The sequence below is a fragment of the Palaemon carinicauda genome, chromosome 16, assembly GCF_036898095.1.
Source record: "Palaemon carinicauda isolate YSFRI2023 chromosome 16, ASM3689809v2, whole genome shotgun sequence".
Taxonomy (NCBI): domain Eukaryota; kingdom Metazoa; phylum Arthropoda; class Malacostraca; order Decapoda; family Palaemonidae; genus Palaemon; species Palaemon carinicauda.
The window spans coordinates 90,756,410-90,772,948 of record NC_090740.1 but is presented as its reverse complement, the minus strand read 5'-3'; the positions used below and the strand labels follow the sequence as shown (position 1 = coordinate 90,772,948).

Here is a 16,539-nt window from a genome sequence, read left to right as displayed (position 1 = left end):
ACACTTTCTTTATAAGTCTCTTTAACACTTGGATCTTCTTTGGAATTTCTTCAATTATTTTACTGATGTTTTCCGCAGATTTGTTCCAGTCTATCGGATCATATTGTTTTAATATGTCTGCGAATATTTTTCCGTCACACTGGTTGGAGCTGCTAGTGACATCTGTTGTCAATCGGTCGAGCTCCTGTTTCGCCAACTCATGAAATTTGCCTTTGCTGACTCCAGCGATGTCTCTCCACGAGTTGCCTGTGTTATACAATGCCATCTTGATCAGATTTTTATTAATTCACAAGATAACTATCCTATGCCGACGATTTATCTCACTTTTCTGCCCTCAAACTAATCACCGACTATTCACGAAAACTTGTAGCTATATTTCACTCGATAGCCTTTTTGTTATCAGCGTTAAATCAGGATATTTTTAGGGACGCACAAGTGTTCACTTCACCGGCACACAAATACAACTCAGAGAGAGAGAGAGAGAGAGAGAGAGAGAGAGAGAGAGAGAGAGAGAGAGAGAGAGAGAGAGAGGGTAACGCTAAAGGTTTTTAATGGTGCCATTGCCATCAGTACCATAAAATAACAAGAACTACATTTAGAGAGAGAGAGAGAGAGAGAGAGAGAGAGAGAGAGAGAGAGAGAGAGAGAGAGGGTAATGCTAAAGGTTTTTAATGGTGTCATTACCATCTGTACGATAAAATAATAAGAACTACATTTACAGAGAGAGAGAAAGAGAGAGAGAGAGAGAGAGAGAGAGAGAGAGAGAGAGAGAGAGAGAGAGGGTAATGCTAAAGGTTTTTAATGGTGTTATTATCGGACCGAGTTTGGCAACAATGCAACGTCGGAGGCATTGTTACTGTGTCTCTGAGGTACCTCGCGCTCCCGTTGCTCCCATAACAGTTATTCCTGCAACTCCAGCAGAGATCACGTCTGGTTTGACACTAATGGTAAATCGTGTTTATAGGATAAAAAAATTAGTTTTATTCAAACTTAGTAGCCGTTGCTGAAAGTCTTATATTTAGTGTAAACATAAATGATGTTGAGGGATATGTGTTCCCGAACCAATTATTCTATTGTAGGAGAAACACTTACATATACAGACAGTTACACACACAAATGTGCATATATAGTTTCAATTAGGCTGTTATTATGTACTGTAAAAACAACAGCTCTTTACACAAACACACACACACACACACACACACACACACATATATATATATATATATATATATATATATATATATATATATATATATATATATATATATATATATATATATATATATATATATATATATATATATATATATAACAAATACAAGACTAATTTAGAGGTGTTGAAAATATTCTGAAAGCTGTATATGTTGCACTCTTCAAATAAATTGATCTTTATGAAAAAAAAAATTCATTCCATAGCGAGGTGGAGGCGGTCTAGGCCTCCTGTCCGAGACGGTGAGGGACGTTGTTCAACAAAAGCCAAAAAACGTCGAGATAGTCAGAGTATACGGACATCCTTCTGCTGAGATGGTCTACACCACACCCCACCCTAGTGATCCCTCTGCGGGATATCACGCCCCTCCCAGGACGTTAAAGGCGCCTTTCGCATGTGTCTGTGTCAAAGTGAGGAAAAAAGGTGGAGGATATATCGATCAGATTAAACTGCAAGGACTTTTAGCTCTTCATATACAACAGTAGAGTGTTTGTCGAATATGATAAGAGAGAGAGAAAGAGAGAGAGAAGAGAGAGAGAGAGAGAGAGAGAGAGAGAGAGAGAGATTATTACCATCTTTTGAAAATCTATTGCGTAATAACGTAGATTGCAAATGTTTTCAATGTAATACAAAACTTTCCTGTTTACCTGCCCTCTTAATCATATCACCTACCCTGTAAGGATTGAAGCATACAGTAGACCCGCCGATATCCCTTGGAATGCCGAAAAGGGCATATACGGTCATATATTGATTCCTGCACCGCTGAGAAGACACGTGAAAGCCGTAGCACATTAGACGGGACCCAAACAATAAGAAAGACCATGAAGAAGATTATGAGACACTTCATCTAGCCTGGCATGCATAAGGATGTGAGCCAGTTCTACCCAGAATGTCACGTTTGCCAAATGGCTTGCAAGTCTAACGAGTACATCAAGAAAACTCCTTTACACCCAGTTGAAGCATAAGAACCCTTCAGCAAGGTAGTGATCGACTTGTGGGACCGTTACCAAAAATGAATAAAGGACACGAACATATTACTTTGATGTGTCCAGGAACTAGATACCCAGAAGCTATACCCGTCAGGAACATCAGTCCCAAACCAATTGTCAAAAAGTAACTAGAGTTTTTTCTAAGATTTGGTATTCCTGAAATCGGTCAAAGCAACGGAGGGACAAATTTTACGTCAAAACTGTTTCACGACGTGATGAAACTATTGTATGTGAAAAATCAACTGTCTACTGCCTATCACCCGGAGACCCAAGGTGCATTAGAGTTGTTTCATCAAACCCTAAAGAGTAAGTTAACAAAGTACTGCAACGAAAAAGGAAATGAATGGGTGATCTGACTACCTTTAATGTTATGAGAAGCGCACAATTCTTTTTAAGAAATCATGGGATGTAGCAATAATAGAATGGTGTTTGGACGAGAAGCAAGAGGACCGATTAAAATGTTGGCAGAAAAAAAGGAAAGATCGAGAGGAAACAAATAGAGAATATGTCAGGAAATTGAAGAACAGGATCGGCGAGATAAAAATGTTTTCCCTCGAAAACATGAAAACAAGCCAAGGGAAAATGAAGACAAGGTTTGATATGAAATGTAAGAACAGTCAGTTTTCGGTAGGACAAAAGTTGTTGGTTTTCTTACCGATTGGGAGATTCCAACATGTTGCAAGGACCATTCCAGATTTTGGAAAAGATCAGTGACCTGACCTACTTTAACAAAACACCAAGAAAAAGGATATCCCAAAGGAAAATGCATATTAACTTTTAAAATCATACATGTACAAAAACGACACTGAAGCTTCTTAAGTGTGTATAGCGCAAACCATTCCATCAATGGAAGTTGACTATGGATATGAAGTAGGGTCTGTAAGCAAAGTGAATAATTCGTCAACCATCAGGAACTGAAAAAAGAAATTAACGCATTTGAATTAGGAACAACAAGAGGAATTAAGCCGATGGATTAAAAGTTTACCTGTAATTGTCTCAGACGTCCAGAAATTAACCACCTTGACGAGGCATTAGATACACCTCAAGACCATCGAAAAACCTGTCAAATAATGCGCCTATCGACTGTGGCCGTATCACCGAGAAGTCATGAGAAAAGAAGTGGACTATTTGTTGCAAAACAAATTAGCTGAGCAAAGCTATATCCCTTACAGTTCTCCTTGCTTGATTGTGAAAAACTTCAACAGTTCTTTTAGGAAGTGCATGGACTAACGAAAGTTTAATTTGATCTGTGTGGCCAACAATTATTCAATTACCACGCATAGACCAACTACTCGACAATGTTAGACAAGTGATGTTCGTCTCTAAGATCAACTTGTTAAAAGGCTATTATCAGATTCCTTTGGAAGACAACACAAAATATTATCAGCTTTTTTAACCCCGTTTCGATTATATCATTACACAGTCAGGCCATTTTCTCTAATGAGTGCACCCGCCACCTTCCAACGAGTGATGGATAAACTTCTAGGATTAATTGAAGGAGTAGGCGTATATCAAGACGATATTGTGATATATTCATCGACCTGGGAAGAACATATCTGAATCCTGAATTAGCTATTTCAAAAGTTGTGTGGAGCACATCTGACGATTAACATGGAGAAGAGTGAATTTGGAAAGGCAAGAGTTCGTTACTAAGGATTTGTAGTTAGAAGAGGGCAAATCGCTCCGGTAGCCGCTAACGTTGAAGGAATAAGACGAGCCTAGCCGGCCCACAACAAGGACACAATTACAATGGTTTTTAGGAATGCCAGGATTTTACAGACAGTTTTACCCGAATTTTTCGGTTGTAGTCGCTCCGTTGAAAGATTCAACTTGCCCCAGAAAAAGTTTGTATGGACCAGCGAGTGCCAGGAATCCTTCAACATGAGAAAGGCCATATTAACCTCGAAACCGATACTGCAAGCACTGGATATCAACAAGAAATTCCTTATCCAAGTGGATGTGTCAGAGAGTGGGATTAGGGCTGTCCTATTGCAAGAAGGCAAAGAAAAAATAAATCACCACATCTGTTTCATGTTCTCGAAGCTGAAAAAAGCATCCACAGCCTTACTCAACGGTTGGAAACGGAACTGCTAGTGCTAATCACAGTGACAAGGAACTTTGAAGCTCATGTAAAAAGACCAGACAATGAAGATATGAAGAATGATAATGAAAGGTTAACTAGATGAAGGTTATGTTAGCAGCCCGATTGCATTATTTTGAAGTATTTATCCGCTAAAGAGAACGTGCTTGCAGATTATTCATCCTGAGCAGAATCAGTGGATTTTGGCACGGAATAAATAATCTTTTTTTTGGGTGAGCTATCTTAAGAAGCTGGTCTAACATAAGTAAATTATTCTATTCACGTAATTCATTTGTGCATTTAATAGATGTAAAGTGATTTTCGCTAATATAAAATTAAGTAAATGTATGTAACATACATAAGACTTTTATCATTCCTTTAGTCATATTTCAAATTCATTTATGTTTATGTAAATTTCCGTTATTTAGGGAAAAAAAATATTTCATGTATTTTCGTTATAAAGTCTTAAGAAATCTTGTTATAAGGCATAAAACACGTTGGATTGCTAAGTATTTCCACGTGGTTGGAAGTTGCATTTGGGTTCTAAACTACACCTACTTTTTTCTTAATGTTACTGGGTGAGTGAGCCAAGAGTGTTGACCTTGTAGGGGACGATAGGAGCATACTTCGAACTGCCAAGATGGTAACATTGACGTCGAAAAGAGCCATGCCCCCCCGCTTCGAGAATAGTGAACTGGAAGCTTCTAGAGGGACATAAGACGACATATATAGGACATCCAAATGCATAGAACAGAGATTCGGTCTGACACACCAAAACAATCAAAGTCTGGCAATCCTCTCATCAGCACCTCTTCAGCCATAGTGTTTCCTCTCAAACATGAAAAGTGTTTGCTCTCAGACATGTAAAGTTTATAGTGTGTGTTAATAAATTTGGTAATATCTGATTTTGAAAGAAATGAAAGGAATCTGTGAGTACAGTTCATATTGAAAAACTATTTTTTTTTCCCGTCCCTGTGTGATTTGGGTGAAAAGTGAAGTGCATTTATTTTTTGCCTAACTGTTCTTTAACCTTGAGTGAGCCCAAAGCCATAACAGTTATGTTTATGAAAGTTTAATCATGGTTTATTTACTAAAGGGCTAAAGTGTCAACTTCCTCATTGATTGTCAAAATTGAATATTTTCATAAATTCATATCTAGTGAAACAAGTGGTAGTAAAATTCCTGGAGTGTAAATTTATCTTTATCTAAGCTCTACTTCAACTTCAGATTCAAATTTTCAGTAGTTTGTTTTTGGTTTTACAACTTAAATGTTATTACATATATATATATATATATATATATATATATATATATATATATATATATATATATATATATATATATATATATATATATATATGTATATGTATATATATATATATATATATATATATATATGTATGTATATATATATATATATATATATATATATATATATATATATATATATATATATATATATGTGTGTGTGTGTGTGTGTGTGTGTGTGTGTGTAAAGCGTGTATTATTTAAATGACCAATAATCATTTCAGCGCCCTGCTCGTGCACCTAACTTATAACCAGAGAGAGAGAGGTTAATTGCATAATAGTTTTTGTTGAAAGTAAGCAAATCACAGAGCTTTGTTTTGAATGTAAAATGAGGAGACCTTTAGCTATTCAGTTTTCATATATATTTATCATCTTGGAGTAGCGTATTATTTTCAGAACTTGGAGGTATTCTCTTATGTATCATATTATACAATTGAAAGTAGGTGATATATATATATATATATATATATATATATATATATATATATATATATATATATATAAATATATATATATATATATATATATATATATATATATATATATATATATATATATATATATATATACATATATATATATATATATATATATATATTTATATATATATATATATATATATATATATATATATATATATATATATATATATATACATATATATATATATATATATATATATATATATATATATATATATATATATATATATATATATATATATATATATATATAAATATAAATATATGTATATATATATATATATATATATATATATATATATATATATATATATATATATATATATATATATATATATATATATCATCTTCTCCAAGTCGTCTCTATCTTGAGCTCTTAATTAGATAATTCTCAATTTATCATCTCCTACTTCACGCTTCATAGTCCTCAGTCATGTAGGTCTGGGTCACTTAACTCTTCTAGTGCCATTTGGAGCACAGCTGAACATTTGGTGAACTAATCTTTCTTGAGATGTGCGAAGAGAATGCCAAAATCGTCTCCATCTACTCATCATGATCTCAACCACATATGCCACTCGATTAATCTCTCTTTTAGTATCATTTCCAGTCGTTTCTTGCCATTCAACTCCCATATTCCGTTGGAGAGCCTCGTTTTCGAATCTACTAAATCTATTGGAGTTGGTTTCATTGTCATACCATGACTCATATCCATACAGTATCGCCTATCTCACTAAACTGATATATAGTCTGATTCATATATGTAATTTAAGACGATTGGATTACATATACTTAACCTAGCCATTGTCTGATTTGCTTTTTTCAGTCTTTCTTTCTCTAAACTCTAAATCCAATGACACTGTATAAGAGATCACAGTTCCATAATGCTTGAATGATTCTACCTCAATAATTCTTTCTACTTCCAATGATATTTCATCTTCCTTTGCATACTCTGTTCTCATTATTTTTGTCCTTCTTCGATTTATCTTTATCCCAAACTCAGTTGATATTTCATGCATCCGGTTAAGCAAGCATTGCAAATCCCGTGGTATCTGCTAACAAGTACAGCATCATCTGCATACTTGAGGTCTGCAAAAATCCTATCACCAATCTGGTTCAATCCTTCTCCACCATCGCCGACTGTTCTACGCATTACAAGATCCATGAGGAGGATGAATAACATAGATGAAAACACATCCCCTAGGAGTACTGCGCTGTTCACTAGAAATTCATATGATGAGACTCCATTAATATTAACTTTCTACTTTATGATGAATTTCATAATAACCCTGGACTCTCCATAAAATTGCCCGGTACAAACTATCAAATGTTTTTCCCATAGTCCATAAAAGTCATCAATAGTTGATTTATATAGTCTAAGTATTACTGTACAACATGTCTCAAAATGAAAATTTAATCACTGCAGCTTCTACCTCTCCTAAATCCTGTTGGTTCATCTCATATTTTCATCAATCTTTCTCTCCAGTTTCTTTAAAATGAGTATATTATATATTTTCCTAGCAACTGACGTAAGTATTATGCATCCATAATCATTGCAATTACTCAGGTCTCAATTTTTGCCACTTCCATCCATACTCTTAACTCCTATTCATCTCGTTTTGTTTCTTCATGCCCCAATCTGCAAAATAAATATGTTAGTACTATGGTAGTCTCTTCATTTTTGTCCAATATCATCAGAGCAGTTATTCCATCGTATCCAGGGGCTTTCCATCTCATTTGTGTTTTGAAGATATCTTAAACTTTAAACAAACTGAAATCATTCATGGGCACATCAAGGTCTTCTTTAGCTTCTGGTATATCAATCAAATTATTCCATTCATAACCTCACTAAAATGTTAAATCAAACGTTTTCTTTCTTTATCTTCTGTTGTTATAACATATCCATCTCTCTTTTTGATGGGTATATGCTTCTTCTTCTTTCCCCCATAGGATCCTTCTCTCTGGTTACGGTTCATTTTCGCTTTGCCAACACACACCCACTAAATATTCTGGCCTATTCTTTACATATTCTCCTCTGTCCTCATGCACCTGACAACACATATTACCAAACAATTCTTCTTTACGCAAGGGGTTACTGTTCTGTAATTGTTCAGTGGCCACTCTCTTCATGGTAAGGGTAGAAGAGACTCTTTAGCAATGGTGAGCAGCACTTCTAGAAGATAGACAATCCAAAATCAAACCATTGTTCTCTAGTCTTAGGTAGTGCCACAGCCTCTGTACCATGGTCTTCCACTGTCTTGGATTAGAGTTCTATTCCTTGCGGGTACACTCGAGCACAATCTCCTATCTTTTTCTCTTCCTCTTGTTTTGTTAAAGGTTTTATAGTTTATATAGGAGATATTTATTGTTATTACTACTCGTAAAATTTTCTATTTTCCCTTTTCTTTCTTCACTGAGCTATTTTCCCAGTTGGAGCCCCTGGGCTTATAGCATCCCATTTTTTCAACTATGGTAGTAGCTTAGCAAGTACTAATAATAATTATAATAATACAGATTTCATTATCATTTCTATGAGCAATTCTTACACCATAGGTACTTCGTAAATTCATAGCCTTTTTAACCTCATTTCTTTACTGGCTAAATATTCTCACCAGTCATTAATAGCTTTTCTTATAATCTCACTATCAGACTTCGAATACTTAGCATGCTCTTTCATGTAGTTTTCATTACTTCCTAAACAAAACTTTCAACAATCAATTTCTGTATTTGTCTCCTTTTTAAAGTGTCGCAAGTAACATTTGATATCCATGACTTTCTACTCACATTTTCTTCTTACTTGAATTAACATTAAAAATTATATTGATGTTTTAATTAGTCTTATTTAGTATACATGTATTTTTGTATTTTGAAAACCTCCGTGTTAATAAAAAACATTGCATTTCAAATGATTGTCCTTTCTAATAACATTTTTCAAACAATGTTCACATAAACACACACAAATGCATATATATATATATATATATATATATATATATATATATATATATATATATATATATATATATATATATATATATATATATATGCACGTGGTCCCTCTGGAAAGCTGAGAAAAATAACAAGTCGCCTGCCGACATCATGCAACAAGCTAAGTGGAAGGAAGAATAAAATATAAGATATTGACGAAGTTCGTCGAGGAAATTGTCTTGTAGTGTAATATTTTTTGGAGTGACAATTATTTTTTTTTTTTATGACAGAGGAGTTGATATTTAATTAAAAATAACATGGAAATTTTGCATTTGAACTTGAGTAGTTTATTTGTAAGGCAAATATCTCGAAGGTGAGCAGGAACAGATGTGTGTAGTGCATTAAGACTTGGAGAAAGTCAGAATGTTTTGTTCTCAGGTCATTATTCATGAATTTTGAGATGATTTAGTAACATCTGATCGTCGAGGGAAACCTTGTGGAATTTTTATAATGTGGTCCCTTGGTTCTGTATTGGTTTGGGTATAATCGTCTATAGGTCCTCATAACTGGTTTAGGTTAATGGTATCACAGGTTTGCTTTAATACATAAGTTTATTCTGTGTGTGGCATGAAAATATTTCTTGGAAGGTCCAATTTAGAACCCATTCAAATGAGAACTTAGCACGTAACGTTAAAGTTACCCAATTTAACTTTACTAATTTGTGGATTATCTATATGAAGAAACCATTTCCAAAGTCGGTTACGGGCGCTGTAATCCTAAGCCAATGGTCACTAGAGTTCTCAGTTTGACAGATGTTAGTTTGCTGCATGCTGCATGGTATTAGAACTTAGGTATAACAAGGAGGGGTTTAGCTATTTCAGGTAGGAGTTATTTCAGGTAGGAGTTCTTTCAGGTAAAGGTTGGGATATGTCAAATAGAAGTTATTTCAGGTAGGAGTTCTTTCAGGTAAAGGCTGGGATATGTCAAATAGAAGTTATTTCAGGTAGGAGTTCTTTCAGGTAAAGGCTGGGAGATATCAAATAGAAGTTATTTCAGGTAAAGGCTGGGATATGTCAAATAGAAGTTATTTCAGGTAGGAGATCTTTCAGGTAAAGGCTAGGACATGTCAAATAGGAGTTCTTTCAGGTAGGAGGCTGGGCCACGAGACATTGATACATTTAGGGATTGCTCTCTAGGCTTAGAGGATTTAGGCAGTCGCAACATAGGTACTGTTAGTGGTCTTCATTGAGTAGTGCAGGTTCTCGGCCACTCATCGGTTAGGTCAGCTACGATTCAACTAGGGAATTTTGTTAGCTCATAAGGAGTGCCGGAACGGGGCCTAGGAAAATGGAGACCCTAAAGGTTGCGCAATTGAGAGAGGAGTTGGAAGTTAGAGGCCTCCCAAAAGGAGGGAACAAGTCTGAATTGTGTCAGTGTCTAAGTGAGGCCCTAGAGAAGGATGGCGTAGAGGTACAGGAGTTTTTGCAGGGCCTTGAGGCTAGGCAGGATAGTGGGGTTAATCAGGGCCATAAGGTAGGCGAGTGCACTGAAGAGCCCAGGGAAGAGGAAGGACATTTAAATTTGGGGGATAGCGCATCAGTCATTGGTATGCAATCTGTTGCTTCCGGGAGATCTCAGCGGTCGCGCGCGAGTTCTACTGGGAGCAGATATGTATTATTAGCTGCTTCTAGAGCCAGGTTGGCAGCACAATTACGGGTGATGAAGGAGATAAATGCCATAGAGCGAGAGGAAGCAGCGCTAAAATCTAAGAGGGAGATGCTCGGTTTAGAGGCAGAGTTAGCTGTAGAGGAGGCAGAGGAGAAGGCCTTAAGAGAACTGAAGGAGAAGGAAAAAGAAATAACTCACATCCCTAGGATAAGGGAACACACAAACCCTGATGTAAGCGGCAGTGAGAGACCCAATCATTTGAATACGGAAGCGCCCGAGATTGGGTTAGGTGGATGCTGTTGCTCGGGCGGGAATGACCAAAGGGACTTGAGCAATAAGGAAGTCATGCAGGCGCTAATCTCTTGCAGCCTTAAAAGTTGATGCCCAAGCAGGATATAGCTAAGTTTGATGGGGATCGTACAAAGTATTTTAAGTTCATTCGCTTATTTGATGAAGTCTTTAGTAGCCAGTTGACGAATGATAAGGAAAGGCTGAGGTATCTGGATTTATACACGACAGGCATGCCAAATGATATTGTGGCATCTTGCATCCACTTAGAAGCTTCAGAGGGCTATAAGCAGGCCAGGAAGTTGCTGGAGGATCGATATGGCAACCTTGAACAGATAGCCACCGCGTTTGTGGAAAAGATCATTAAATGGAAAGATATAAGGGAAAACAATGCGGAAGAGTATGACGAGTACTCGGTGGCACTCAAAACTTGCAGGAATGCAATTTTGTGCGTCCTTTATGGCATTGCTGAATTACAAAATCCAAAAACAATGAGGTTGATCATTAGCATGCTCTCCTTTAGGGTGCAGACTCGATGGTGTAGAGTTGCTGATAAGATTACTGAGAAAAAAAGAGGACTGTGTCGTTTGATGATTTGGTAAGTTTTATTGAAGGAGAGGCTAGGGTCTTGAACCTATCTCAGAGGGGCAGAAGGGAAGACACCCCTCGGGTAGGAGAAGGAAAAGCACCAATCAAGGCTGAGTGTTCAACTAAGGCTAGGAAGGTTTCATGTAACAGAACTGCCCCGCTTTCATGTTGGTACTGTACAGGACCCCATATAGTGGATGAATGCCACCAAATATCTCAAATGGGACCTGAGGAAAAACTGGGAGCCACAAGGGAGTTGGGGCTCTGTTTTGGCTGTCTGAGAAGTGGTCGTAGGTCTCAGTATTGCAGAAACAGGAAAAATTGTAACATATGCAAGGGAAATCACCCAACTCTGTTGCATCGACACCAGGAAGTAGAAGTGGTCCAAGGAGTAGAAGTGGTCCAAGGAGTTGAAGTGGTCCAAGAAGTAGAAGTGGTAGGATCTGAGCGCTCAAATAGAGCCTTAGTGGCTCAGGAGGAAGGAACACATGACAAAATTGCTATGTTCAGGGCAGTTAGAGGAGGTAGCATTGGTACAGGGATGTCAGTTGTGCCGATAAGGATTAGGTCAAGGGAAGGAAGGGAGGTTTTCACGAAGGCTTTCTTGGACAATGGGAGTTCCACATGTTTTGTCTCGGAAGCTTTAATGCAGACCCTAGGCAGCACTGAGAGGCAGAACGTTAAGGTGAATGTTGAAACCATCAACGGAGTAGGGGAAGTTGCATGCAGCCTAGTCTCGGGATTGTCAGTATTGGACTATGAGGGCAAGACTTGCATTACACTCCCCCCGGTGTTGAGTGCCCCTCGCAAACCAATTAATGAGTGTGATGTGGTCAGGTCCGGAGATCTGGAACGCTGGCCACACTTGCGAGAGATTTACATCCCAGAGGTAGAAGCTGAGGTAGGTTTATTAATTGGGAACAATGTGCCTCACCTGCTTGAGCCAAGGGAAGTTATTAATTCAACACGCCGCCATGAACCCCATGCCATACGAACATTATTGGGCTGGGTGGTATGTGGAGCAAAGGAAAAAAGGAAACAAGAGCATGTCAATAGGATCCAAGTGACAAGCAAGCGCCTTGAGTTAGACTGCATGCTGGTTGAGAGTTATAATCCCGAGTATGACGATGTTGCATCTAACAGAAGGGAAATGTCTGCAGAGGACAGGAAATGGCTAGAGATAATAGAGAAAGGGGTTAGAACGTTAGTAGGAAGTTACGAGGTGCCATTGCCTCTGCGTGGCAATCATGGGCCATTGCCTCTGCGTGGCTATCATGGGCCATTGCCAGAAACAAGGGACATCGCATTGCGCCGTATGCACAGCCTTCGTAAGAAGCTAGTGAAGGATGGGAACTACGCTAAGCAGTATAGTGCCTTCATGAGAGAGATGCAACAGAAAGGCTATGCTGAGCGAGTGACTGCAGCCAGCCCGGGAAATGTGTGGTACATTCCTCATTTTGGTGTGCAACATCCAGACAAGCCAGACAAGGTCCGTGTTGTATTTGACTGTGCAAGCAAGGTGGAGGGTACATCATTGAATGACCTACTATTGCAGGGACCTGATATGATGAACTCTCTGTTGGGCATGTTGGTAAAGTTTAAGGGAGGTCTATTTGCCTATACAGGAGATATAAATACTATGTTCTATCAGGTACGGGTACCAGAGCATCAGCGGGATTACCTCAGGTTCTTTTGGTGGGAAAATAGTCTTGACGAGGAATCCAAAGAGTGGAGAATGGCAGTCCACCTGTTTGGGGCCTGCTCTTCTCCGAGCATTGCAAACTTCGTGCTGAAACAGACGGCAAGCGACTTTGGGAATGAATTTTCCGAGGAAGCACGGTTCACAGTTGCCAACAATTTTTATGTAGATGACTGCTTGAGAGCCGAGGATAGCAAAGATGCACTGTTAGTCAATTTGTTAGAGGTTAAGGAGCTCTGCAAGAAAGGGGGATTTACATTGACAAAGTTCAGCAGCCCTTGTGTGGAGGTTATGTCATCGATCCCGAGGGAGTGGTACAGTAGGAGCACCTCAGAGCTTATAGAGGGATCAGAGTCACATAAGACAAAGGCTTTGGGAGTACAGTGGGACTTGGCCACTGATGAATTGGGTGTCCGAGCAGAGCTAATATCAGTTCCAAGGACTAAGCGGGACCTGTTGTCAGCCATAGCCTCGATTTACGATCCACTCGGAATATTGGCGCCAGTTTTAATCGAGGGTACGGTCATCATGCAGGACCTCTGCCAATTAAAGATAGCCTGGGACATGGAGTTGGACCCTGACACTACGGACCGTATCAAGGCGTGGGCAAAGAGGCTGAGCCAGACCAGCGGGACCAGTGTGCCCAAAAGCCTAAAGGTTATTCCATGGGAATCAGCCACCCTAGTACAGTTGCATTTGTTCTCAGATGCAAGCGTCATGGCTTTGGGAGTAGTGGCATACTTGCGGGTCTCGGATCCGTGGGGAAACGTATCTTGCAGATTCATCATGGGAAAGGCAAGGGTAGCACCATTGAAGCATGTTTCAGTGCCCCGCCTAGAACTTGGTGCAGCGGTACTGGCCGAAAGACTAGGAAGCACTATTCTGACCATGATAGATTTCAGGGTAGATGGGGTCTATTATTGGACCGACTCAACAACCGTCTTGCGATATATTTGGAATGATCAGGCCAGATACCAGACATTTGTGGCAAACCGTGTCTCTATGATAAGGGAGGGCAGTGATCAGAAAGAGTGGAGGTACGTTAACTCTGAGTGGAACCCAGCAGACGATGCAACACGTTCCAAGCAGTCTGAAAGGTGGAGAAAAGGGCCGGAGTTTCTGTTGAAGGAGGAGTGTTTCTGGCCAACTGAGCCAGCTCAAATGTCAGATGGTGTGGAAGGATTAGAAGTTAAGCGTGAGATAAGACCAACAGGAACTAGAGGCTACCAAATAATTAGTTTCAGGATTGGGATGGACATCAGGCAAACAGGTATGTATAAAATCATTCACCACTATTCTAGGTGGATCAAGCTCCTTAGAGCTTTGGGTTGGTGGTTGCTATTTGCTAGGTACATTATTTATAAACACAGGCAGCTGCTCAGCGAGCTAGATGTGCATCTGTCCACCGAAATTATTAGCTTGGCGGAGACGGTGGTAGTGCAGGTAACACAGCGTGTTGATTACGAGTTAGAGATAGAGAGCCTTGAGAAGGGAGGAACTATTAGGGCCTCTAGCTCCCTAAGATGGTTGAAACCAATCCTGAGAAATGGGCTTCTGTGCGTTGGAGGTAGGTTATCTTCGGCAAATATCTCTCCAAGCGAAAGGCATCCAATTTTTTTGCCGTATAAGGGACACTTGACAGACATGGTGATCCAGTATTATCATGAGCATTCTAACCATATGGGTGTAATGCATGTTTTGAGCTTGGTGAGGGAGATATTTTGGGTAATTAAGGGCCATGCAGCAGTGCGAAGCGTGCTGAGTAGATGTGTCAGGTGTCGCAGGGCACACGGAAAAGCTATCGAGCAGCTAATGGCCGATCTACCACCCGATCGTGTGGAGTCAGGGAAACCCCCATTTTATCGCACCGGGGTGGACCTTTTTGGGCCATTCTTCGTAAAATGAGGCAGAGCACAGATGAAGCATTGGGGAGTTATATTCACTTGTTTGAACATGAGGGCCATACACTTGGAGGTGGCCTCGAATCTCACATCAGATTCATTCATTAGTGCCTTCAGGAGGTTTTTGGCTCGTCGTGGTCAGGTCAAGACAGTTAGATGCGACTGCGGCACTAATATTGTGGGATCGCGGAAAGTTCTCGACTCCAGTTATGAGTTCTTGGCAGGAAACAAGGTGCGCAATGAGTTGCTCGGGTGTGGGGTGGAATTTATTCTCAATCCTCCCGGCGCCTCATATTTTGGAGGAGCATGGGAGTGGTTGATAGGTACCGTGAGGAGGGTCTTAGATATAGTCTTGGGGACACAGCAATTGGATTATGTAGGGCTATGCACACTCTTTTGTGAAGTGGAGGCAACGGTTAACAGTAGACCCCTTACTGTCGTCACCTCAGACAGTAGAGACCCGGTTCCACTCACACCGAACAAGCTTTTAAACATGGAAGATTCGCCTGTAGGCTGCGACGCTGCAATAGGTGGCCACTCTAAGCAAAGATGGAAGCAGGTGCAGCATATGGCCGAGCAGTTCTGGGCCCGTTGGAAACGTGAGTATCTGTTGGGGTTACAGAAGCACAAGAAATGGCTCAAAGAGCGACGAAACGTCAGTGTGGGAGACGTAGTCCTTATGGTCAAGGAGAATGAAGCACGCTGCCATTGGCCATTGGCTAGAGTAGTGCAGACCAAAGTAGGGAAAGATGGTTTGGTGAGGACGGTGACTGTCAGGAGAGAGGGCAAGGAATACGACAGACCGCTGTCGAAGCTTGTTTTAATTTTAGAGGAGGAGACGGATCTAATGGGCGTTACAGAGCAATAAGGTGTTGAACCCCCTTGTGCTCAAGAGGTTTCAAAGGGGCGGGTGTAAACGCAGGGAAGTTTCACGCAGGGAAATTTCACTCAAGGAAATTTCACCCAGGGAAATCTCACTTTTCCATGCGCAACTTTGAATGACTGTTCGTGGTAAATCCAAAATTTTTAATTAAATTTCGGTCACTAATAGAGGCATACACGTTATAAAATAATAAGGAAATTAAAATGAGGAAGTTTCCGTCAGAAACAATAATTATGGGGACACCTTTTATATGTTAGTAACAAAGAAAACAAAAGAACCATCGGTCCATCTCCCGCCACCCCTCTGTCAAGCGCTTGGGAAAGCGGCAGGTGGGTGTTTCAAACAGTGTTAGGCGTCGAGAGCAGACGTGTTTGAGAGAATCCACATCGACGACTTTAAGATGAAATTATAATAAGGTAAGCATCACAGTGTTCTGAGATTTAGAGACGAAAAAGGGTTGTCAGGGTTGCTGTTTAAATAACAATAGCTATTAGGGTTGCTAATATGATGAAATA

The 16,539-nt window shown here is 39.4% G+C and overlaps 2 protein-coding genes across 2 annotated transcripts; both read left to right on the top strand.

The window, feature by feature from the left end:
- The first annotated feature begins 11,186 nt into the window (after window positions 1–11,186).
- Window positions 11,187–15,145, top strand: LOC137655421 (uncharacterized). Its single transcript, XM_068389316.1, has 6 exons — window positions 11,187–11,551; window positions 11,827–12,065; window positions 12,255–12,869; window positions 13,017–13,192; window positions 13,625–13,924; window positions 14,870–15,145. The coding sequence occupies exons 1-6, from the start codon at window positions 11,187–11,189 to the stop codon at window positions 15,143–15,145; spliced, it is 1,971 nt and encodes a 656-aa protein (XP_068245417.1).
- Window positions 15,146–15,157: 12 nt separating this feature from the next.
- LOC137655420 (uncharacterized) lies at window positions 15,158–16,009 on the top strand. The gene is made up of 2 exons (XM_068389315.1): window positions 15,158–15,464; window positions 15,591–16,009. Exons 1-2 carry the CDS (start codon window positions 15,158–15,160, stop codon window positions 16,007–16,009), a joined length of 726 nt encoding a protein of 241 aa, XP_068245416.1.
- Window positions 16,010–16,539: the final 530 nt, after the last annotated feature.